Here is a 26,738-nt window from a genome sequence, read left to right on the forward strand (position 1 = left end):
GCTCTGCAAATCTCCTCAGGCAACAACTGACACTCTGCCCAAGAAGCCGCTTGCGCTATCGAGTGAGCTTTCAAACCAGTCGGGAAGGGGCGACCCATCCCAATGTAAGCCACGCAAATTGTTTCCTTCAGCCAGCGAGCCAAGGATGTCTTAGACGCCTTTTCACCCTTCTTCGGACCTCCAAAGAGCACAAAAAGGTGATCCAATTTTCAAAAAGAGTTAGTTAGTGATCTTCAAATACCGAAGGAGAACCCGGCAGACATCTAACAGATGAAGATCTCTTCCCATAGCAGAGTCACGAGCCCAATCAGGGAATCCAGGTAACTCCACAGTCTGATTAACATGAAAGGCAGACACCACTTTTGGCAAAAAGGGATGGACTGTGTGCAGGGACACCGAGATGCGAAGGAAGGGATCCCTACAGGAAAGAGCCTGCAATTCTGAAATACGCCTCGCGGAACAGATGGCCACCAAGAACACAGTCTTCAAGGTGAGGTTCTTTAAGGAAGCGTGTCCCAGAGGCTCAAAAGGGGGATCATGAAGCGCCCTCAACACCAGATTGAGATTCCACTCCGAGCCTAACTTATGAAGAGGAGGACAAAGGTGCTTCACCCCTTTCAGGAAATGGGCAATGTCTGAGTGGCTGGCTAGAGGCCTGCCAACTACTCGCCCTAGGAGACATCCCAGGGCCGAAACCTGAACATGCAGGGAACTATAAGCCAAACCTTTAGATAATCCCTGCTGCAAAAACCCGAAGACCTGAGGAGAGGTCACCAACGACAGCACTATACCCTGCTAGTCACACCACACTTCAAACACCTTCCACACTCGAGCGTATGCTATAGACGTCAAGGGCCACCTGGACTGAAGCATGGTGGAAATCACCTGATCCGAATAACCTTTCATCCATAACCGCCACCTCTCAAACACCAGGCTGCGAGAGAGACGTGATCCTCCCGATCCGAAAAAATGGGCCCTTGTCGCAGGAGGTTTGGCAGATGAGCTAGGTGTAGTAGCGTCTGTCGTTAACCATACCAAGGCAGCAAACACCAGTCACCACGGCCATTCCGATGCCACCAGAATTACCGAACCAGGATGGTCCTCTATGCGCCGGAGAATGCACCCGATCAGGGGCCATGGAGGAAAAGCATACAGGAGGATTCCGGTTGGCCACTTGCAGACAAGGGCGTCTACTCCTACCGCCCCAATTTCCTTCTTTCAGTTGAAGAACCAGTCCGCCTTGGCGTTGATACGGCTTGTCATGACGTCCAGTTGGGGACACCATCAGGTACAAATGTGATGCCAACCCTCCCGGGATATTTCCCACTCCCCGGGATCCAGCTGTTGATGACTGAGGAAGTCCGCCTGCACTTTGTCAACACCTGCCACGTGAGAGGCTGCGATGCCTTCCAGATGAAGCTCGGCCCAAGCAAAGAGGAGGTGTACTTCCTGTGCCTCGGCCGGACTCCTGGTTCCTCCCTGGTGACTGAGATATGCCACCGTGGTGGTGTTGTCCGAGAAGACTCAAACCATACTCCCCTACACCAGGTACTGGAATGCCAACAATGCTTTGTGGACTGCCCTTGTCTCTAGGCGATTGACAGACCACGACCGTTCGGGTAAGGACCAGGTTCCCTGCGCCGCATGACCGAGACACACTGCTCCACAGCCTTGAAGGCTCACATCCGTTGTCACTGTCACCCAATCTGGGACTTCGAGGGACATCCCCTTCTGTAAGAAAAATTTAAAAACATGGCTCTTTAAAAAAGCCTTCACTAAAGAGTGTGGAGGGCAGAGATTGAAAGTACAGAGTAATGCAGACTCAATAATATACCTGGACTTGACCAACATTACTCAAATAATGATTTTATTTATGAAATTGTAACCGAATTTTATTGGCACCTGTTAGAATGTACGATATCCTAGATTTACTAACCTTAGTCTATGTGCCTATTTGTAAACCATTGCGATGGTATATAACTTAGCGACGGTATAGAAAAGTTTTTAAATAAATAAATAAGTAAGTTGTCTTCTGACAGCCACCATTGCAGGCTGGACAAAGGCAGGGACAACTGGTATTGCTCTGACACTGGGTTCCACCACGACAGTAGATCTCTCTGCAATGGTCTCAGGTGAGTGAAGGCCCAAAACACCAATTCCAACGTCGAAGCCATGAACCCCAGAACTTATAGGTAATCCCACACTCTGGGAATTGGAAGCTGTAATAAGAGATGCACTTGTTGCTGCAATTTGTATATTCTGTCTTTCGTGAGAAACATCCTGCCCTGGAGGGTGTCGAAACGAGCTCCCAAATACTCCAGACACTGTGACGGAGTCAGATGACTGGTGTGTCAGATGTTTTTGCTTCTTTGATTACCCAAGCTAGGGACTGGAGACAATGGATCACACGAAGAACCATCCGCTCGCCTTCCTCTTCCGACTTGGTTCGAATCAGCCGATTGTCGAGGTAAGGATGGACCATTATCCTTCCTTCCGGAGGGTCACCTCCACCACAACCATCACCTTGGTAAAGGTGCGCGGGGCCATCGCCAGTCCAAACGGAAGCGCCCAGAACTGAAAATGCTGACCCAAGATCTTGAATCATAGGAATCTCTGGTGAGCGCTGCGAATCGGGATGTGTAGATAAGCCTCGGTGAGATCCCAGGAGGCAAGGAATTCTCCCTTTCAAACTGCTGTAATGACTGTTCGAAGTGTTTCCATTTGAAAACAGGTCACCTTCAAGCAGCAATTCACCATCTGTAGGTCTAGGATGGGTCGAAAAGTGCCCTCCTTTTTGGGAACCACAAAAAAAAAAATGAAGCACCGTCCCCTCTCCCGTTCCTCAGATGGCACGGCAATCAGAGCCAGCAATCTTTGTAGTGTCTTCTACCACGGCTTGCTTGTTGCAGGAAACACATCGCGATTCCACAAAGACCAGCATGAGAGGCCGAGAAAATTCTAAAGCGTAACCTTCTTTTACCACCTCCAACACCAAACGATCGGAGGTGATCCTGGCCCACTCTTCGTAAAATTGGGACAACCTGCTCCTGATCATCTCGTCCGAGAAGTGGGAGGGCCTGATTTCATTGGGCAGGCTTCCCAGTTCCGGTTCCCTGACCGAAACCACCTGTCAGGATGACTGGAGCTGTGAAAGGACTGTGTACGGGAAGAGGTCTGTCTGGAACTAGAGGGTGGAACACTCCTCCCTGACCTGCTTTTTCGGAAATCCCGAAAACAGGATCGAGGACCGAATGATTTCCTGTAGGGCTTTCTATCTTCCGGCAGTTTATTGCCCTAGGAATCCCCCAGAGATTTCATCAGCTGATCCAAATCCTCTCCAAACAGCAACTCCCTTGAAAAAGTAGACTGCACAGTTGTGACTTGGAGGAAGCATCTGCTGTCCAATTGCGGAGCCATAGGAGTTGCTGAGCTGCCACCTGAACGCACCAAGTCATATAACACATCCACCATATATGCTACTGCTGCCTCCAGACAAGCCGCCTGAGAAGCTAACAAAGTCCCAGAAGACGATGGGTCCTGCGGCTTTTGAATCCAACAAACACGCTCTTTGCATCATGCTGGCACAAACCGCTGCCCGAAGTCCTAAGGAGGAGACCTCTTACACCCACTTCAGATGCAGTTCTAGCTTGTGGTCCTGCACATCTCTGAGAGCAGCCGCTCCCACCACTGGAATGGTAGTCTTCTTGGTCACCGCTGATACAGCCGCATCCACCTTAGGTACCCTGAGGTGTTCTAAATGTTCCTCCATTAGCAGGTAGCGTTTTTGCATCGCCCGGCCGATCTTAAGCCCCGTCTTCAGGGATTCCCACTCCTGGCTGATGAGCTTTTGAATCTTCTTCGGGATGGAAAAAGCACTAGGTGGACCCCGGAGACCGTCCAGGACTGGGTTCACTCCCTCACTGTTGGAATCTTCCAGCGAGGGTCTCACCCCCAATTCCTCAAGCACCTGGGGAATAAGGGGGCATAATTCCTCCCTCTTAAACAGCCGGACTACACAGGGGTTGTCCCCCTCTGCACTAGATTCTACCGGATCCCGATCGTCGTCGCCTGTATCTACGTCTGGAGGGACCTCACTCTGATCTTCAGCGGTGACCCTCAGGGATGGAGTGGAGTCGTTCCTCTGCTGGTCGACTGCACCTGCAAGATCCTTCCCAAGCCAAAGTTGCCCAGGATGGAAGACCGTCAGTTCGCAGATGGGGATGCTTGGGAACTCCCTGCGCTGTGTGAGCTTCCAAGCCAGAAATGCTTCATGCATGAGCAGCACAAATTTCGGTGAAAGTCTCCCCAGTCCTGTCTCGTCACTGCTAGAATCAGTGTCCGTGTCTCTCGATTCTTCCGGTCTCGGAGTCCACGCAGTGGGGGACAGCGGGAGAGGGTCATCCTGGGAGACCTTTTAAACAGGGTGTGCAGTGAGGGTTGGGCTCCTTCCGTTAGACCCAGCCACTGAGCCTGACCTGTGTGCAGACTTTTTAGGTTTGGTTCTCTTGTCTGAGGCCCCTTCCCCACCCAGTGCACAGTCCATGCACAGTAACAGGGGGTCTAAATAAGCTGACCATACCCTGCAAGCCTTACAGGGTTCCACCAGAGGAGTTTCTGCTATGTTCCTCCTGCAAAAAAGGGGCATATAACTCCCCCGGAAGAAAACAGGTGCTGCCACCCAGTCCTGGTGACTCCCACCAAAAACGCCGTGAAAATCGGCCCCAGGGACGCTGGGGAGCCACATGGGAGGTCGAAAAAGAAAAAACAAAATGGCCACCGTGGTAAAAATAGCTCTGGAGCCAGCGGTAAAAATGAGGCAGAGAGCCTAAAAACGTCCTTGGAGGTTCTTACCAGGGTTGAAACTCTCCCCTCCTCTTCAGGGGTCTGCCTGGCTCTGCACCACCGGGCAGACTGATTTAGCCTGGAAGCTAAGCCAGTGAACAGGGAACCTGGAGCTGGGTTTTTTTTTTTGGGGGGGGGTTTCAACACAAAAACTTTTAGTAACAGAAAAAAATAAAGCCTAAGATAAGAATAATAGAAAAAAAATTCCCCAAAGGGGCTACTTCCCTGTGCCACAAACACTGAGGGGGAACCTTCGGGTTGCTGAGGAAGCCAGTCCCTGGCTATCAGGGGACCCGGAACCACACGGGCTAGCACCACCAGGGGTAACCAACTCCCCGTTCGCCCGGCTCTACCTGAGGGTTGGCCCAGACACTGAACCTAGCACCTCAGGGAGCAAGAAAAATCCGTCTCACACAGAGCTGCAGGTACACAAGATCACCATCTGCTGGAGTCAGAGAAATACTGATGAGCTGCAGGTGGCACTCTTGGGATACCAGTGCCTCGAAGCTTTGCTCTGACTCCATCTGCTGGTGGGAGTGCATAACCCACTGGTCTGGACTGATCTGGGTATGTACAGGAAATGCAGACGTGTGGAACTCACGTATGAAGGGCAGCAAAGACTACAGAAATTCACAGGCAGTTCACGCCAATGTAGCAACACTGAACTAATTTATTAAATGAAAAAATGCATGCATCAAACCGGTGTTTCAGTTCCCTATTTGGAGCATCATGCTGATGTAGTCTCAATGTCTTGCAAAACCAGTGCAGGGCGCTGTCTGGCTGATGTCCTGGGACCAGAGAAAAGAGCTATCTGATTGACTGCAGACATGCCCAACTGGCTCACCTGTATCCCACTCCAGCAGGCTTGGATCTTCCCAGTTGGTGCCAGCTGCTGTCCGAATGCAGCGCTTTGTCTTCTCCTGCTTTGTCTTCTTCTTGTCCTCAGGCACTGGCTCTACTACCTGCTGCAGGAACAAAGGAGAGCAGGGGGTCGGGGATTTAGGAGTGTGTGAGGGATGTGCATTCGCTTTCTTCCATTACTTTATGTGCATGTGCAATAGCATTAATGCACATAAAATCAATTTTATGTGCGTATTCAAAAATGCATTTTCCGTGTAAAGCAAAATGAAACAAAACATTTAAAAACGCATATTGAAAAAAAGAATTTTTCCCATGCACACCCCTAATCAGACTTATATTTATTTATTATTTATTTAGATTTATATTCCGCTTTTCGCACTTTTTTCAGCGCTTCAAAGTGGATTACATTCAGGTACTGTAGGTATTTCCCTATCCCCAGAAGGCTTACAGTCTAACAGGCCGATACAGTACCCTTGACTGGACGCCCGTTTTCCCTTACCCCTTATTCAGTAAAGGGCGGAAAACACGCGTCCAACCCGCTGACCCTAATAGCGCCCTCAATGTGCAGCCAAGCCGCACATTTTACTTTCAGAAATTAGCACCTGCCCAAAGGTAGGCGTTAATTTCTGCCGGCGCCGGGAAAAAAAAAATTTGAAGTCGGCCAGCGGCTGTTGGGTTGAAAACCGGACGCTCAATTTTGCTGGCGTCCGGTTTTGTCAGCGTGTCCCTAGCGCCTCCTTTTGGCCCGTTTCTACTGCCTGTGCGTGCGCCGGGAGAGCGGACTTTACTGAATCGGCCCATAAGTTTGTACCTGAGGGAATAGAGGGTAAAGTGACTTGCCCAAGGTCACAAGGAGCGACAGCAGGACTCGAACCCTGGTCTCCTGGTTCGTAGCCTAGTGCTCTAACCACTAGGCTACTCCTCCCAAGTTGAATTTAAGGGAACATTTCTGGATATACAAATTAGACACCGTAGAGCCTTATGGTCTAAATGAGAAAATAGAATGGCACTCTTTAAATCCATAAAGTATACTGTGAATTATACAGTTGAATCACCAGTCAGTATAGCTTTATCCGCATACATGGTTTAACCCATGATTGACCGCTCCTGGTTTTGTGGTTTTTCTGGGTATAAAACCGGTGTCAGACTCTGTGCCTTCGACACTAGGGAGAAGCACTGAACGCTATCAAAAAATCAAGGTGAGAATTGTTTCCCCTTGTGTTTTCCCATAAATATGCTTAAGAGCCGAAGTAAGTTGGACTTCACCTTTTTAAAAATATATGACAGTATTAAAAGAAAGAAAGGGGTAAAAAATGATTTTTTCACACAGAAGCTGCGTAACTTGTTGAAATCTGCTGGATATTTGCATGTTTCTGTCTGACCTCCCTGCGTCTAGAGAGTGCATCTTACGTATGCAGAGCAGGGCACACGATATTTGGCCTCAAGAGACTTACGATACATGTAATCCTCTTTCCTACTCTGCACATGGTTGTCTCATCAGATAACTTGAGTACCCACCCTCTATATCCCTTCCTTACCTCAGGCTGCACAGGCTCGACCTCAGGCATGCTTGGCCCGATCATCATATCCTCCATACCAGGCACCTCCTTCTCTTCGACTGCTAACAGCAGCTCTGGCACCTCATCCTTGCAAAGAAACAGGAAAGTTAACCAGCGGGCAGGAGAGCGACGCCAAGCAAGAATCAGAGAACGCCTCTAATCTACAAAGCTTTTCATCCAACACACGTTACAGTTTAATTATGTGAAGCTATTTCTGGGGTAGAAAGCCAAAAAGCATACTTCCAGTGCACATGTGCACAAGCTTCTTATACAGACAGTGTACTGTTATTATCATTAACTAACCACAGCTGAATATAGAGAGCACAGAGAAATAAAAGTGATTTGTCCAGGGTCTCACTCACTCTCACACACACACAAAATCGGTGACAAAGCTGGAACTATGGCACAGGAAGATAGGAACATAGCAGATGGAGGCAGGAAAAGGCCATCATTCCTGTCCACAGTGTATGGATAAATTCCAGTTGTCAGCCATATTTTTATTTACTTTTTTTTTTTTTTTTTTAAGCTCCCCTATATTTATTTATTTATTTAACACTTTTTTTTTTATACCGGCATTCGTAGGACACATCATGTCGGTTTACAAGTAACAGATTCTGTTTTCTGCAGGTCATTGGACCCCCAAGTGATCTAGGACATCAACTTCTGAATCTTTTCTTTCTGCACTCATAATACTAAGAATATGGTTTGTATTCTTGTTAGCCAATGATCCTTACGGGCATTTGCTCTTTGTTTCCCTCCATGTGTCCCTAACTTAATGCCTTTAATTACAGAGTTCCCCAGGAGAAGGACTTTTCCATTATGAATCGTGTGACATGCCTTCAGGTTTTTGTGTACAACAGGTGTCACTCTTCAATTCTGTTCCCACTTCAGATGCTTTGTCTGGAGTATCATCTGACTCCAATGCCATGAAGACACTTGTATAGGTATTATTTGGGAGTGAGAAGACTTTATTCTACCAGAATCATCTTTTTCTGTCAATAAGCAGGCTGAATTAGGTATGCTGCATGGGTGACATCTTCAGGGCGGCACTAAGCAGAACTGTCTCTCAAAGCTTAAGGCTTTTGCCCTACTGCGCATATGCGGTAGTTCCCGCACAAATGAGTCTTCCAGAAGTCTCCTCAGTATTTGTTTTTTATCTGCGCTTTGCACAGATGTGGAATCTGTCTCGGATGGCCACAACTACTGCTATGTATGCCTGGGTCCGGATCCTGACCGCACAACACCAAAGATGGTGCACCATGCGTCGGAACAGGCAGGAAGATGAACCAAGCATTATAGTTGGAACACTGGGCATCCAAACTACACAAGGCTCCAAACGCACTGCAGCACACAACCAAATGTCCTTCTGATAGCCTCTCTCTCAAAAGGAAGAGACAGGGGACTCTGTTTCTCTCAACACCAGCAGAGGCAGCTCAGTCCCCAGCCCATTCCCCTCCAACCTCAGGCTCATCGGTTGATTAACTTTTCACTCCCACATCTCCAGAGACTCTACAGGAAGAGTGGCAAGAGTCTGCCTCACCCTTGGGAACTTCCTGTCCACTGGATATACTAGCAGCTGCTATTCCACTACTAAGAATCCAAAGGCCGGGTATCATCCTAGCAGGGCACCACTTCAGATTCCGCCAGGGATCCAGGTTCCCTTACTTCCTTCCAGTTTGTGGCAGGAGGGCCTCAGACTCCCTACTCTTCAACCTATTTGCTCTCTCCTGTCTCTTACTCCAGTTTCTATGCTAGACAAAAGATGATGCATACAGAAGGGAGTTCCTGTTTATTTATTTAACACTTTTCTATACCGACCTTCATGGTTAAAAGACCATATCAGATCGGTTTACATCGAATAGGGGGACTGAACCAAAGACAATAGTTTAAACAGGAAAAACAATTAGCTGCCAGGAGCGTGTTTACCATGCTCCTGGCAGCTATTCTCAACAAGTGGTAGAGCAGATCAAAGACACTGTACAAAATGTTTTCATATCTCTATTTCCACAAGCCATACCTACATCTTTTCTTCCAGTGTATCCCATTCATCCACTGGAGACCACACACTCAGAGAGGGGTATACCCCAATCACCAATGGCTGACCTTTCTGAGCGTCACAGTGAAGAACTTCCTCCTTCATCTCCACCTTCTTCTTGGGGACCTTCTCCGCCATTATCACGGAGATCAGAGAGTCCTAGGTTACCTTCCCCAGCAGAGTTCCAAGGTAGCTCTACAAGCATGCCTTCTGACCCTCTAGAGGAAGCACCAGACATTTCTCACCTTCAACGGACATGATGTATGACATGAAGGTCAAGATTCGGAAGGAACCAGATCCCCGCACAGAAGTAATGAGCTTCCTGCGCATCCTAGAGCTACCAAGCGAACCCACTGCTTTCCCGTCTCACCCAGCCTTACAGAAATCTCTTATGAAATTCTGGAAGACCCCTTCTTCAGGTACAACCACACCACAAAAACTGGACTTGAAATTTCACCTCCAAACATTTCCCGCTTATGAAGCAATGCAGCTTCCACATAACTCAGTTTGTGGTGGAGTCAGCCATATGCAGGGCAAAAAAGACCAGACTCCACTTGAATTCACCACCTGGAAGGGACCACAAACTGCTGGATGATTTTGGGAAAAAGGTTTTTCAGAGCTCAATGCTGTCAACCCGGATCCATCAGCATCAATTTTATTTAGAGCAATATCTATATGAGAGCTTACAGCAACTAAAGCCTTTTGTTCAATCCGAGGAAGGACAAGCAAGCGTGCCACAACCCCTTTTGGATATGGATGAAGGTCTGCGTCACCTCTTGAGGGCCATTTATGAAGGCTTCGACATGACGGCAGGGACATCAAGTTCCATTGTAGCATGATGAATGGCGCGACTCCACACAAGTGGCATACATGAGGATGTCCATGACAGATTGGCTGCTGATCTTCCATGTACAGGCAAAAACTTCTTCAGTGACAAACTTAAGGAAACTGTCACCCAGATAAAGGACCACAAACTCGCTGTGCAGTCACTTTCAATGGGTGGAGACCAATCCTCTAGTTTGTGACACTTTATCCACAATTTAAGATTCCCTTCTACCAACAGAGGCCCTATTGACCGTATCAGGTTTATCATCAACCTCCCTACCAGTCACCATGATCTCAACAACAGTCTATCCAACAAAGGGAAGACAGACGGATAGATGCCAGCAGAAGCAACTGGCACAAGCGGCTTCAAAGCTGCAGCAAAATTAAGAACACCACCACCATAACAGACTATTGGAGAAAGAATCCAATTGTATGCAACATCGTGGGCGCAAATGACATTGGACCAGTAGGTACTATTGATATAACACAGTTACCATCTCAACTTCAAGAGCAAACCTCAAAATGCTCCGCCTCTCCTCCCCTCTAATAAATCAATCCCACGAGATCTGTACAACGAGAGGTACAGTCCGTCTTCAAGCAGAATGCAATACTAGAACTAGTCCACTCTAACTTCAATCAGGGCTATTATTCCAAATACTTCCTCATCCCCAAAAAGTCAGGGGTTCTCTGGACCATCCTCAACAAACATCTCTGCCAAGAAAAATTCAAGATGTCTTCCCTGGACACCATCCTACTATTTATCCAACCACGGAACTGGATGTGCTCCCTAGACCTCGAGGATGCTTTTGCACATATCCCTATGTACCTGTCTACTTGGCATTACCTCTGCTTCAGAGTGGGGGACAAACTTCATCAGTACAAAGTCCTCTTTTTTGGCCTCATCAGCCCAGAGTATTCACAAAATATCTAGCTGTGGTGGTAGCACACTTCCGCCAGATGGGAGTTTAAATTTTTCCTTACTTGGATGACTGAGTAATACCAGCCCCATCAAAATAGGCCTTACATTCACACAATGTTAACCATTCACTTTCTAGAGGATCTGGGATTTGTAATCAATTACAAAAGTTGAACCTACATCCAGCCCAAATAATGCAGTTCATAGGAGTCCAAACAGACTTAATTCTATCTATGGTTTCTTTCTGAGCGACAGAGCCCAAAGACTTCAGAACTTGGCCCTCTTTAAACAGAGGATGGGCCAGAACCTGCCCTCTTTCTTGGGCACCACGAAATAAATGGAAAGGCAGCCCTTCTGCAGGAGGAACTGGTACAATGGCTCCGAGCTCGAGTAGGCGCTGTAATTGTCCCGCACACCAGATGCTTCTCTTTGTACGAGCATGAGGAAACGAGAAAGCGGTCTTGAAGGCACCGAGCAAAATCTAAGGTATAGCTGTATCTTTTTACATTGAGGACCCACTGGTCCGAAGTTAATTTGGTCCACTCCTCGTAAAACAGAGCCAACCTGCTTCCTATTACCAGAACAGAGGAATGGACCGGCCTCGCCTCATTGGGAGGACTTAACTCCTTCCGCAGTTTGGGGGTCCCGGTTCTACCAAAGTGCCATCCCTGAAAGGACTGGGACCAGGACTGTTGCTGCCAGAGTTCTGCCTAGATGAGGAGCCCGACGTCTGGGAAGACCGGAATCTCCGATTCCCACGGAAACGAGAGCGAAGAAGAAAGGAACCTCTCGTCTTGGGTCTATCCTCCGGTAGCTGATGGGCCTTGTTCGCCCCCAAGGATTGAATCATGTCTTCTAAGTCCTTCCCAAAGAGTAGTTTGCCCTTGACAGGCAGAGAGCCCAGCTGACCCTTGGAGGGGATATTTGCAGACCAGTTCCTCAACCAGAGAAGCCTGCGGGCAGAGACGGCTGAAACGATAGACCTGGCTGAAGTCCATAGCAGATCATAGAGGGCATCCACAGTGTAAGCCACCACAACCTCCAGCCGCCCAGCCTCCTCCTCTGAGAGAGACGTGCTACTCTGCAATTGCTGTACCCAGCGAAGACCCGTCCTCAAGGAGAAACTGCTGCACATGGCAGTCCACACTCCAAGCGCTGACACCTCAAATATCTTCTTGATCTGGACATTGAGTTTACGATCTTGGAGATCCTTGAGGACCGTCGCACCCGTCACCGGGATGGTGGTCTTTTTGGTGACTGCTGACACCGCCGCATCTACCTTGGGAACCCTTAGGAGGTCCAGCACTTCTTCTGGTAGCGGTTATGGCTTATCCATCGCTCTACTGACTTTCAAACCTAAATCAGGAATGTCCCACTCCCGAAACAGGTCAGTGACTGAAAGATATAAAGGGAAGGACTGGGTCAGACCACGGAAACCCATCATGACTGGATCAATAGCCCCCATTCGAGAGTCTTCCTGAGGTTTGTCCATGCCCAATTCCTCCAGAACCATGGGAATAGGCGGGTCTAGCTCGTCCTTTCAGAAGAGGCGGACCACCTTAGGGTCATCCCCTTCAACTACGTGGGGACCGTGATTGTGAGAATTATGGTCCTGGTTGCCCTCATGGTCTGCCTCCTGCAGTGGCTTGCTCCTCCAACTTCGAAACAGAGGAGTCCCTCGGACGGGACTGCGTGGTCTGCAGGGGGCACTTAACCTTTGCGCCTCCAACCCTCTATGGAGATCTAGGTCTCTTAGTGGCCTTGACCCCCGCTTTGGCCAATTGTTGAGCTGACCGGGAGAGCTTCCTCCCGAATGCCTCTTAGTTGTCTTCCTGGCTTTAAAAGCCATGTGAAGCAGCAGAACAAAGTCGAAGGAAAATGAGGAGGAGTCTGAAGCCCCTGGGGAGACAGGCGGAGCATAGAATATCGCGCTTTCCCACACACGCAGCATCTAAAAGCTAAGAAACTCCGGGGGACTGGCAGAGGCTAGGGAGAGGAAAAAAAAAAAAAGACAGCGAGGGGGGGACGGGACGGGGACGGAGAATCAAGCCTGGCAGTAAGAAAACACCAAGTGTTTGATTTTTTTTTTTCAAACCTGAACTGAAAGGAACAGCGGATCCTGTTCCCAACAGGGTGAGTGAACCAGGCTCCCCAGTATCACCCTGAGTGCTGTCAGCAGTGTAGGGCAGCAGGGTCCCCGACCCCCAGCTGCGCCAGCCTCAATTACCAGGGGGGATGGTCCCACCAGGACCTGCCAACCCCCTGGGAGGCTCTGGAAACTCTTCTGTCTTTGAAAAAGAAAAAAAGAACTACAGTGATACCTCGGTTCTCGAACGCCTTGACTTTCGACCAAATCGGTATTCGACCAGGAGATTCGAGAAACTTTTGTCTTGGAATCCGAACAAATATTTGGAACTCGAACTTCCGAGATGAGCCGAGTTGAGCCGAATGGCGTTCATTCGGCCCAGCGCGCCTTGCTTGCGTCATCAGTGTGAGTGCAGAGAGAGAGTCACGCTTTGTGGAGAGAGTCACGCTTTACACTGAATTTAACCCTTAGACATGGGTCCAAAGAAAGCCAGAAGTGGTAATGCAGACATACATATTATATACAAATTAGGCCAGTAAATAGGCATTTTCTGGGGCTTGGAACGAATTAATCCAGTTTCCATTATTTCCTATTGGGTTTCATTGCTTCGGTTCTCGAACAATTTGGTTCTCGACCGTCCTCCTGGAACGAATTATGTTCGAGAACCGAGGTATCACTGTATTTCTAAAATATTTCCCTTTGGAAACTTTTTATTCTATTATTTTTTTAAACTATCCATCTACAGACGGTAGGATTTTGCACCTCCACCATCTGCTGGAGACAGAGAAATACTGACGGACTGTAGGTGGCACCTCAGGGTGTAGGGCAGAGTCAGTCAAAACTTCTGTCTCCATCTGCTGGAGGGGAGGCAAAACCTCAGGAGTCTGGACTGATCCGGGTACGTACAGGGAAATAGCCATCTGGAATTTGGCAAAGGTCCACCGTGCCACCCTCCAAGCAGTCTACCTTCCGGGGATTGCGAACCCAGAGGCAGACAGACTCAGCAGAGTTTTCCAACCTCACAAATGTGCTCTCTCTCAAATTGTCGCAAACTGTTTCTTCCGCTGCTGGGGGTCAGCCTTGGACAGATGTATTTGCAACCAAACTGAACGCAAAACTGAACCAATTCTGCTTTCTCTACCTGAGCCCTTACAGAGAAGTACTATATTTGTTTCTAATTTCTTGGACCCAGGGACTTCTATACGCCTTCCCTCCAATTCTGCTCATTGCAAGACCTGTACAGAAATGTATGCGAGAAGGGGGCCAAGATGATATTAACAGCCCCGGCATAGCCCAGACAACCATGGTATGCATATATTGTTCAACTTTCGGCAGAGCCCCTGTGAAGTCTGGATACAGATTACGCCTTGCTCTCTCAAAAGAAGGGGGGTGTTACTCTTCCATCCTTTGCAACCTTCTCTCAATCTTAAGATGTAGAAATTGAACACTTGACCCTAGCTCACTTCCATCTATCATCCAAGGTTGAAGATGTCTGTCTCAGCTAGAAAACCATCCACTTGATGGAACTATGCCTTCAAATGGAACAGATACTCCAAACGGTGTGAAGAATGTTCCTTAGATCCTTTCACATGTGAACCTTGACTACTGCTAGATTACCTCTACTACTTGTCCTCCAGAGGTCCCACATCATCTTCCATTCACATACACTTAAGCGCTATATCCGCTTATCAAGGCTTGTAGGAAGGAAATTCTATAAATCACACCATCCTCTCATCTCTTGTTTCATGAAAGGCTTTCCGCACTCATGGCCACTTTTTACAGAAGCCTCCCATGCCGTGGGATGTGAACATAATCCTACAATGGTTAATGGAACCACCCTTCAAACCTCTGGAGAACACCGCACTAAAATCCCTACAGTGGAAAGTCCTCTTTTTAGTGGCAAGAAGGGTAAAGCAAGCTACAGGCCCTAGTGCACTTCCCACCTAACCCGTAATTCTTCCATGACAAAGTGGTCTTGCAAACCCATCGAAAGTGCTCTCCGCTTTTCACCTAAATCCATTATGCTTCCCACACTTTTTCCAAAACCGCATAAAACATGAGCGAGAGAAAAAAAAAAGTTACATTCACTGGACTGCAAAAGGTCCTTGGCCTTTTATAAACAAACACACAATCATAGATAGTCTTCTCAACTTTGTGTCACATGACAAAGAGAAAGGGCATACCAGTAGCAAAAAATTCTCTTGAATTAGATTACATCCTGCATACAACATTGTTATGCAACAAGATCCCTCACTCTCGCGCAACCTGTAAAAGTGCAGCAAGTCAGAGTAACGGCAGCTTCCTTAGCGCATTTGGGAAACGTGCCCATTGAGGGCATCTGCAAAACAGCCACGTAGTCGTCCATCCACATCACACTACTGCCTAGACAAACAGAAGGCGCAATAGGAAAAAAGTAATATTGCACAATTTATCATCCAGGCGGATGCTCTCCACAGGAGGAGTCCGGGTTGTTAAAAAAAAAAAAAAAAGGAAGCAACATAAATACATTACTGACCACATGGCCACAGTGTATTTTTTACAACCCTCAGCTTGGGACTCCTCATGCAGCATGGCTGCTTATCAACAGAAAAAAGAAAGTTTGCCATGCATTCCTGCCCATGCACTAGATATTCTTTAGCTTGGATATGAACGGAGGAGACTTCTGGAAGGCTGATTCACGCGGGAACTACCACGCACGCCCAGTGGAGCAAAAGCCTTAAGCTTCGAGAGACAGCTTCACCCGATGACATCACCCATGCAGCACGGCTAATCCATCACGCTATCTACAGAAAACAAACTTGCATGTAACCATCTGGGATTCTTGTGAGAATGGATACATATTTCCTGGTTCTGGTATATGGGAGGAAGTAACTAAGGAATTTATTTTCAGTCGCCAGTTGGCTAACTTTGCTGGGATGTTCAACAGTGCATCCAATGTCAAGGTTAGTCTGATATTTATCCAGCTAACTTTAGGACTACGGTCTGGCAGTCCTTAAGTTATCCATCTATGTCAACCAGATAACACTGAAAATCAGCATTGATCCAGATAACTGTCCCCTTCCCAGAAAGTCCCTATCCCAGAATTCTTAACCAGATTTAAAAAAAAAAAAAAAGTTAGCCAGCTGAATCCAAGGTGATCGAACAGGTGGGAATTTAAGTCTCACAGTTTGTCCAGCTGTCCAGGATTTAGCTGGAGAAGACACATTCAGTATTGACCCTTAAATTGAGCTAATAGCTTCTTCATGGCAGAAAGCTGCACACGGATAGTGCAAGCAATAGCCTCCAAATGGCCTGCGTAAGGACCAGCACCTACATTTGTTACATGGAATTGTCACAGTGTGAAATATTTTATTCATATGTGGTCCACCTCTATTTTTGTAAAGAATCTAGAAAAAAACCCTTAAGATTACCATTTCATTTAACTGAGCAAGGATCCATAAAAATATGACCTCTGCCTTTGCAAGAATATAAAAGAAAAGCGATAACCGAGGCGAGTTGGTCTCTATGGCAAATAACCCTTTTGCAAAGGGCTACTTTCTGTGCCTATTCAATTGACCAGCTACTCATGCAACAGCCTAGCTTGGAAAACAAACAGTTGTTGTTTTTGTTTTTTTAAAACCTACAAGTGCACTTCAATGTTAAATTTGAACCGCTTAAAAAATTCCTACCAAACAGATAAGCTCAACTTAAACAAATATATTGTTACTGTACTAAGATGGCACTTGCTTAATTTGTAATCTATACCACTCATACTTTTTTATCGTGCCTATATGTAAACCGTTGTGATGGTTATCTAACTTAATGACGGTATAGAAGAGTTTTTAAATAAATAAAAGAAATAAACAAACAGGGATAAATTTGGTTAAACAAAAATTGAAAAAAAAAAAACCAAACAAAACATCCAAGCAAATCTAAAAGCCAGAAAATGTATCTTTTAAAATTCACTCAGCTTTTGTAGTTAGGGCATTTGAGTCCATGCCAGATAAGCATTCACTTAAACGTGCAGGCAGCCCTAGATATCACTGCCATCAGAGAGGCTTCAGTCTCTCACCTCTTGCTTCTTCACGGGTGGGGCTGCATATACCGTGGGAGCTGCCTGGATTACCGTAGGGTTAATCTTTGGTGCGGCCTGGATCACAGCTCGTGAGATGGGCATCATTGGTCCTACGGGGCCCACCTACAGAACCATTAACGGCAATTAGAACGAACAAAACCACCGCTGCCGTCACAGAAAGACATGCCACGGGATACAAGGACACGGCACCACACAGAAATAGCTCAAAGAGTCACACAAAGACATGCCACGGGATACAAGGACACGGCACCACACAGAAATAGCACAAAGAGTCACAGAAAGACATGCCACGGGATACAAGGACACGGCACCACACAGAAATAGCACAAAGAGTCACACAAAGACATGCCACGGGATACAAGGACACGGCACCACACAGAAATAGCACAAAGAGTCACAGAAAGACATGCCACGGGATACAAGGACACGGCACCACACAGAAATAGCACAAAGAGTCACAGAAAGACATGCCACGGGATACAAGGACACGGCACCACACAGAAATAGCACAAAGAGTCACACAAAGACATGCCACGGGATACAAGGACACGGCACCACACAGAAATAGCACAAAGAGTCACAGAAAGACATGCCACGGGATACAAGGACACGGCACCACACAGAAATAGCACAAAGAGTCACACAAAGACATGCCACGGGATACAAGGACACGGCACCACACAGAAATAGCACAAAGAGTCACAGAAAGACATGCCACGGGATACAAGGACACGGCACCACACAGAAATAGCACAAAGAGTCACACAAAGACATGCCACGGGATACAAGGACACGGCACCACGAAAGACACAGACCCTTACTTACGGGAGGGCCACTTCTCATGTGTCCCAGGGACCCCATCGGAGGGCCTGGGGGTCCCGGCATGGGGGGACCCATCATCAGTGGAGGAGGAGGAGGGGGCGGACCTGGCATCGGATGAGGGACCATGGATGGTGGGTGAGGGGGACGCATTACAGGATGCCGGGGACCACCTGCGGAAGGGAAACACACATTCAGATTAAACAGGGAAGAAGGCGGCCTAAGAGATGAAGAGGAGCTGGAAATGGCCGGGAGAAGTTACCTGAGCGCTGGAGAATGTGGGGCACAAAGGAAGGCCTCAGCATCTGAGGATGGGGATGTGGGTGGGGTTCGATTGTGCGCTGCAGGACATGGGGTACAAAGGAAGGCCTCAGGATTGGAGGCCTCTGCGGTGGCACAGCTGCAGAAGGAAACAGAGAAGAAGGAAATGTAAATCTGTCCCCGACGACGTACTTCCAGGGGTAGAGGGACATGCACTGAAAGGAAATGAAGATCACAGACAGACAGCAGGCTCAGAGGTCCCATGAGAGGACATAGCCAGGGCTTCTGATTTTACAGGATTATAAATTGTAAATTTAGGTGTTTCTTTTCCAACTAATTCATGGTTCTTTGGGAGGTACCAAAAATGAGTGTTTCTGTGGCAAAATTGTTGGATCTCTTTTCCAGGTGAATCAAACACATACATTTGTGCAGCTGGGGAGGGGTTAGCGTGGAAAAGACAAAATCAGAAGTGGAGGATCCAGGGTAGGCAAAGGGGTGAGAGTGTATTCTGGAAACGGTGTTTTTCCAGTCTTTATCTAATAAACACACTTTTTTTTGCATCAAGGGTGTTTTATTGGTAAAAAAAAAACAAACCCTAAAATCAGAAGCCCTAGACATAGTTAATATTGGATGAGACATCTGGGATAAAATGAACAAAGAGACTGGGTCATTGTTCCTCTTCCAAGCTTAGCAAGATTAGGGACGGCACTCGCTTATAGGTTACAAAGAATTTCCTTTCAAATCCCCGCCTTTTTGTCTTGGCAGTTTCCTCCTGCTCTGCTGGGCTTTCAGCTGAATCAGCGCTGGCTTCTACTGAGCTACGGCACCAGGTGCTTTCATTCAAAATTACTTTTATTTCCCCTCCCACCCCAACAGAGTCATTACACAGCAGCAGTGCTCAGCCAGGGGGCCACACATCCTGGCTCCCTCTGGCCACTAGAGGTCGCTAGTGAAAAATGGTGGAGACTCCCTCCTCTGTAGGACTGAGCAGGCTGCTGCCGCAGCATCAGAATCAGGTCCTCGGCGTGGCCAGGCATGGTGCCCGTCACTGAGCTGACCCTCAAATTCCATCCTCTAAAAGCCACTATGGGTGAGTGACAGCACCACAAGAGATAAAGGCCGCATTCTCTGCCGGTTCCCATACATATAACCAGAATCCTTCTAGCCTCAGGCCTGATGTTGTCTGCGCAGAATGCTTGCAAGAAAAACGACAGTAGGCAGGCTGAGCCTGATCTAGTAATGTAGTAGATAAAACCCCATTGGCTCATCCAGTCTGCCCAGGTACTCCACACAAGGATATCCTGTCAGCTGCTGGACTGTTTGAAGGCTATTACTGCTTATTCAATTCACATTTGTTGTTCTTTACCACTCTTAATGGAAAGAGAAGTATACAAGATCCCATATTTCATTCAACACCACATCTTACCATCTACTGAAGCTAGCAAGGATGCTGTCGAATACCTGGCTTCCTAAATCAGAACGGCCTTGCTGACAGTACCTAGCCACCGCCAACAAAAAGCACCCGACACACAGACAGCTTTGTTTCTGAAGCAGTTTAAACAAAAGGAATTTTGCTGTAACTGCATTCATTGTTAAATTACCTTTTTTCTTACTGAAATGGAATAAGAGCTGAATGGGCCCAAAATATCCTCGTTCTTATCAAGCCCACCATCAAGGCTGACAAAGCAACTGGTATCAACAACCTCTGTCCGCGGCACGTTTATACAGGAGACTTCGAGAGAGAAACTTCTGGTCTTTTGTGCTTAGTCCTGGCACCACTATTTTGCTCAGATCTTCATTTGTGGTGGGGCACAGGGGTAGGAAATACAATAAAATGTGCGCTCTATCATAGGCCCTTCCTATTTATTTTGTTTTTTTTTAATGAAACTGCTTCCCTTGGGTCACTTTTCAGCCGTCTATGCTGCATTCATGATTTGTGTGCATCAGTGCGACGCCCAGTGACATCTCTAGGCAGAATTTATTGGGGAGGAGGGGGCAAGGCAAAGTGCCACCTCCACAAATCACACCCATCCCCCACAGCACGGTCCCCCTGCCTTTAAAAAGACACAATAAGAAAAAAAATCCCAAGGAAAACCTGGCCAGGTCATCTTCCCCGTAAAACCGCAATTAAAATTATTTGGTATCCTCATTCAGCCAGTCCTTCAATATGGATATGAGAATGAAGTCTATGGTCTATGCATGAAGGCACAGAATATCAATGCAAACCCTGCACCTCCAGTTCTGTAACACACGTTACATCCATAGAGAGTTCTCCTACAATGGACCTTGGATAATAGGACTAGGGGGCACTCCATGAAGTTAGCATGGGGCACATTTAAAACTAATCGGAGAAAGTTCTTTTTTACTCAACGCACAATTAAACTCTGGAATTTGTTGCCAGAGGATGTGGTTAGTGCAGTTAGTGTAGCTGGGTTTAAAAAAGGTTTGGATAAGTTCTTGGAGGAGAAGTCCATTACCTGCTATTAATTAAGTTGACTTAGAAAATAGCCACTGCCATTACTAGTAACAGTAACATGGAATAGACTTAGTGTTTGGGTTCTTGCCAAGTTCTTATGGCCTGGATTGGCCACTGTTGGAAACAGGATGCTGGGCTTGATGGACCCTTGGTCTGACCCAGTATGGCATGTCTCATTCTCTGTACTCCTCCTGGTGTGTCCACTGTTGCAGATCTTAGTATCTGACCCAGGATGGCATGTTCTTATGATGTTTCCCCTTATAATTCACCACGCAAAATAAAATATTCAAATTCTAGTGTCAGCTCAATAACAGTAACACAAACACACCTTCCACTACAAGATACTTTGTAAAGTAACACAAAATCCTACAAAAAAAAAAAAAGGAATTCAAACAGCAACAACCCTATCTAGGATTACACCCGATCTAGAACAATTATGCATCTATGGGGAAAACACCACAAGCTACAACAGATACTTACAGAAGCTACGCACTAGCAGAATCCCTCACTTCAGTCTCACATTCAGAACAATGAAAAACCCTCACCAAATACAGAATAAAATGACCATAAAATATAAACACAAACATGCAAATGGAACTGAAAATCACAACAATGGAAAAACAGAAGCATCACCATTCCTCATAAAACATCAAACAAAATCAAGAAATATAACACAATCATAATAGTAAAAACTCATCAAAAGAATAAATATTTCTAAACAATCTATGAATAGAATGTCCAAAATTTCCCAAACGCCAATAAAATATTTAAAAACAGTGGACACAGCAATAATTAAAACAAATGAGGATAAAAATAATCCCTCTCTGCATACCTGGGAACCTTTGATTTCCAGATGCCCTAAATGTCGCGGATTAGTGGAGAAAGGAAGGGGAGGGGCCTGCACACAAATTCTCCTCTTCATATACATGCTCTCTAACACAAGTTCATTCTCCTTCATACGTGCTTCCTTACCATCTCACTCACACATAAGCACGCGGTCACTCTCACATATACATGCTCTCTAACACAAGTTCATTCTCCTTCATACGTGCTTCCTTACCATCTCACTCACACATAAGCACGCGGTCACTCTCACATATACACGCTCTCTAACACAAGTTCATTCTCCTTCATACGTGCTTCCTTACCATCTCACTCACACATAAGCACGCGGTCACTCTCACATATACACGCTCTCTAACACAAGCTCATTCTCCTTCATAGGTGCTTCCTTACCATCTCACTCACACATAAGCACGCGGTCACTCTCACATATACACGCTCTCTAACACAAGCTCATTCTCCTTCATAGGTGCTTCCTTACCATCTCACTCACACATAAGCACGCGGTCACTCTCACATATACACGCTCTCTAACACAAGCTCATTCTCCTTCATAGGTGCTTCCTTACCATCTCACTCACACATAAGCACGCGGTCACTCTCACATATACACGCTCTCTAACACAAGCTCATTCTCCTTCATAGGTGCTTCCTTACCATCTCACTCACACATAAGCACGCGGTCACTCTCACATATACACGCTCTCTAACACAAGTTCATTCTCCTTCATACGTGCTTCCTTACCATCTCACTCACACACAAGCTCGCGGTCACTCTCACACATGCATGCTTGCTCTCCCAGCCTTGATTTAGGCATAGGCAATGTAGGAAACTGCCTCCAGAGGTGGAGCGTCACCACCACTGGGCCTGCTGCTGTGATGTTGTTTGCCTCCTCTAGCAGCACCAGGTCCACAGCAATAAAAATTACAAAATTCAGCATGGGACTTCCTACAACCCTCATTTGCTGCTGGGCACCATCCCCTCTTCTTGCGCAGGATTCCTGTTACCTTAGAAAGCAGTATGACAGCAGGGGTGCCATGGGATCTGTCAGCATGTGAGGGCTGCAGGAGACATTGCTGCAGCGGAGCCAGAACTGTGCCTTGGAGGGGTCTATGCCCTGAGAGGAAAAGCTTTGGGAAGGGGATCTATTATCTCCTCCCCTTCTCCCAATTGCCTGTGGGTGCATACCACTGAAATCCAGCCTTGACACTCTGACAAACACAACACATATAGAAAAAACAAATGATGGGCTATATGAATATTGCATGAAGTGCTCAAATAATAAAATAAAAATACTGGGGGAAAAAGCACTAATGTTGAACATAATGGCCAGTACTAAAACAGACTTTATTAATAAATTCAAAGTTAAAAATAAAAGAGCAAGTTTGCTTACCGTAAAAACGGTGTTTTCCGTAGATAGCAGCTGAATTAGCCATGCTGTCTAGGTACGTCTTCCGTGCCACTAGGTGGCGGAGCTCTCTAAGTCTAGTAAAGTCTTTCAGCTAGGTGTTCCCTCCTGTATCCTGTCAGGATTACCTCTGGCTCCTCAAGTCAGTATCAAAGCAAGAGTAGGTATGCTAGAACTGTCCGGGGAGGCGGGCGGGTCAGCATGGCTAATTCATTTTCACGTAGATAAGCAACTGAATTAGCCATGCTGTCTGGGAGTCCCCAGCTGACTTATTGAGCAATTGATGTGTGTAAAGATTTCCTTTTTATTTATTTATTTTTGCTCAATAGATAATTAGTGGTGGACAGTTCCTATGAAGGCTGTGTCTGTGTGGAACCTGTGCTCTTCTGTAGGATAGTCCGTCCCAATAGGGTATCATCCGCCGTTTGTCTAAACAATAGTGGGATGTGAAAGTGTGCAATGACGACCACGTTGCCGCTTTTCAGATGTCTATGAGAGGTACTTGATGGAGAGAGGCAATCGAGGCTGCCATTGCACACACTTGATGTGCCGTTGGAGTCGCAGATAGCATTTGCGACCTTTGCGCATAGCAAAACTGGATACAGTTGGATATCCATGTTGATAAAGTTCTCTTCATCACTGGACGTCCTTGTGTGTTTGGATTGAAAGAAAGAAATACTTGTGAGGTTCTATTGGGTGAATGAGTGCGCTGTTTGTAATATGCAAGCGCACGTTTACAATCCAGGGTATGTAGTTTTTTCTCATTGTCATTTGTATGAGGTTTTGGGTGGAACGTGGCTAAGGTGATGGTCTGGTTAATGTGGAAACTGGAAATCACCTCTGATAGAAATTTAGGGTGAGTGCATAAGGTCACCTTGCTGTGATGAAATTGAAGATAAGGAGGGTAGTGAACCAAGGCTTGCAACTCACTTACTCTTCTTGCTGAAGTTAAAGCAACCAGGAAAAGCACCTTCCATGAGAAGGTGCAAAGGTGACAAGTGTCCAAATGTTCAAAGGGTAGAAGCATTAGTTGTTCGATGACTATATTAAATGTCCCACGGTACCAGTGACTTATGTATAAGGTGGGCGTAGGTGCAACACTCCCTTCATGAATCTGGATACTAAGGAGTGACATGAAATAGGTTCTCCATCTACATGAATGTGGTAAGCTGCTATAGCGCTCAAATGAACTCGTAGCGAGGCCTTCGCTGTAAAGAAGATGGAGGTAGGAGAGAAGTCGTTCAGGTGGGCAAGTTAATGGGTTGATACCCTTTGATGAACAGCAGGAAGTGTAGCAGGACCACTTCCTTTGGTAATTGAGTCTGGTTGATAGTTTTCTCGAGGACAGTAATATGTCTTGCAGAGTAGGAGAAATGTTTAAGTGCTGGTAAACGAGCCTTTCAATCTCCATGCTGTTTTCTGTTCCTTGAGCTTCCTCAGTATCAGTGAATTGATCTCCAAACAAATTTTCTGGATGACATGGTAAGTTTTCCAATTTGTCTTGAACATTGTCTCTTATGGCGCTGGAGGGTAACCATGCCAGACGTCTGGCTGCCAAGGCATTTGCTGAAGCCTTAGAAAAGACATTGAAGCCCTCATAAATGTATCTTTATAAGTGTCTCAAACCTTTTTCTAGGTTATGGTACTGAGGAGGTAAATTAGCATCTCGAGAGCCTTGTTGGAGATGTGGTTTAGTGCCTGTAAATTATCAAAAAGATATTGTGCAATGTAAAACTGGTGGTTTTGAATGCGGGAGTTGAGCATCGCAGATGAAAAGGACTTTTTTGCAAAGTCATCCAGTGTCTTATCTTTAGTTGGCGGTGTGTTGGAATGGATTCTGGACTTACGAGCCTTTTGCATTGCCAACTCCATTACCACGGAATGATGTGGGAGTTGAACAGTAGTATGGAAAGGAGAATCTTTCATCCTATATTTCAAATCTATTTTACGAGATGTTGGAGGAATAGACAAGGAAGTATCCAAGGACTTTTCCATCAAAGCTATCAAAACTGGGTGTTGTGGTAGGGCCACTGGTTCATTAGGCACATCAAAAGTCTTTAGTGTGCCTAACATCTCTTGACGTGGATTAGGAATCCTCCTGGTTTCCACATTAAGTATTTGACCAACCTTTTCTATAAACTGGGAGTATGTAAGGTCTTCAAGGAGGTGAAGAAGGCTCAGGAGGCACCTCCACTGGGTCAGAAGGGTAACCAGTAGATGAATTCGAGGAGGAAACTGAAATTTCCTCCATGGGAGATGCCGGCGAGGCTGGAGCATCCACTGGTGCTGGACATGGTATCACTGGTTCCTCTGGAACTAACTGTGGTATGGGAGGAGGCAGTTGAGGTTGTAGATTAGATTTTTCAGCTGACTGTAAAAATTGAGTCAGAATACTGATCTGAGATATAGCCTGGTTTGCCAACCCCAACGTAGATGGTGCAGGTGGTGATTCTGGAACCGGTGGTAGAATGGACCAGAGTATATCTGCCTGTGTTTTATCAGGGGCAAGAGCACCCATGGAGGTTAGGGAGATAAATGACAATGCCCCAGGTGATGAAGGAGACACTTTTGATAGATGCAGTGGTGAAATGTCTGGATCAGATTCAACTATTAAGGGTGGCAACACCACCGAGGTGGTTTTTGTGTCGGGTGCGTCGAGACAGCATCTGATGCGTCGACCGGGATAGTATGCGGCACAGTGCCTTCCCTGCGTTAATAATGCTTCGGATTGGCGGCTCTTCGACGCAGCACCGTCTATGCGTCAGTTCTCCGATGCTTTGCATCGGAGCCGTCGGGTCTATCCTCGGAGCGTCGATTGTGTTGGTGAAACATGCGGCTGCGATGCCACCGACGCAACCCCCACGCCGTGCACAGATTTCTGGCTGGTGACCAATGGCCGGTGTCCTGACCTGGGTTGGGGGGGGGGGTGTCGACAGAGGAGGCCCTCCTCGACGGAGACTTTTTCTGAGGGGGCATAAGAGCTCGAAGCCCTGGATTGTAGCTCCTGAAGCTTAGCAACCCATTGTCCCTGGGCTCGTGGGGACATGCATCCACAGTCATGCTGATGTCCGAGGCATAAGTAGCAGGAAATGTGGGCATTTGTGGCCAACATTATTTTGCCACAGGAACAAAATTTGAATCCTGGACGAGGCATTCTGTCTCGGACCCTGGAAGTTGTTTTAATCCTAGGTTTGGTTTTTTTTTTTTTTTTTTAAACTTCGTTAAACTTTTTTCCTCACAGAATAGAAATTCTCTGGAGAGAAGAGCTCTGCGTAGCTAACCGTCGCACAGAAAAAAACTGACCCGAGGATCCTGAGGTAATCCTGACAGGATACAGGAGGGAACACCTAGCTGAAAGACTTTACTAGACTTAGAGAGCTCCGCCACCTAGTGGCACAGAAGACGTACCCAGACAGCGTGGCTAATTCAGCTGCTATCTACATGAAAAACAAAATTCTAAATTATAATTGTTGTATTACCCTAAATACAAAAACAGTCAGCTAAACATATACATTTAAATACAAAGCACATAAATGGTTTGAAAGAATCATATAGAGATTGAACCAATACAATCTTAGAAAATGTATGTTTAAATATAGTAAATTTGTACATACAGTAATACTTACATATGAAAGACACTAAAAAGTACAATATGCTGACACTGTGAGTGGTGAACACATGAACATGCCATACTGGGTCAGACCAAGGGGTCCATCAAGCCAGGCATCCTG

At 46.6% G+C, this 26,738-nt stretch overlaps 1 protein-coding gene across 1 annotated transcript in view; it reads right to left on the reverse strand.

Annotated features, from left to right (window-relative positions):
* Positions 1–26,738, reverse strand: part of RBM42 (RNA binding motif protein 42) — a 48,842-nt gene that overhangs the window by 5,728 nt on the left and 16,376 nt on the right. Inside the window, exons 4-8 of the mRNA XM_029576852.1 lie at positions 18,281–18,418; positions 18,025–18,191; positions 17,176–17,301; positions 7,242–7,349; positions 5,687–5,807 (exon numbers count right to left, since the gene is read on the reverse strand). Coding sequence (XP_029432712.1) covers positions 5,687–5,807; positions 7,242–7,349; positions 17,176–17,301; positions 18,025–18,191; positions 18,281–18,418 — 660 coding nt within the window. The remainder of the gene's footprint in view (positions 1–5,686; positions 5,808–7,241; positions 7,350–17,175; positions 17,302–18,024; positions 18,192–18,280; positions 18,419–26,738) is intronic.

Source organism: Rhinatrema bivittatum, chromosome 14 (genome assembly GCF_901001135.1).
Source record: "Rhinatrema bivittatum chromosome 14, aRhiBiv1.1, whole genome shotgun sequence".
In the NCBI taxonomy this organism is placed as follows: Eukaryota; Metazoa; Chordata; class Amphibia; order Gymnophiona; family Rhinatrematidae; genus Rhinatrema; species Rhinatrema bivittatum.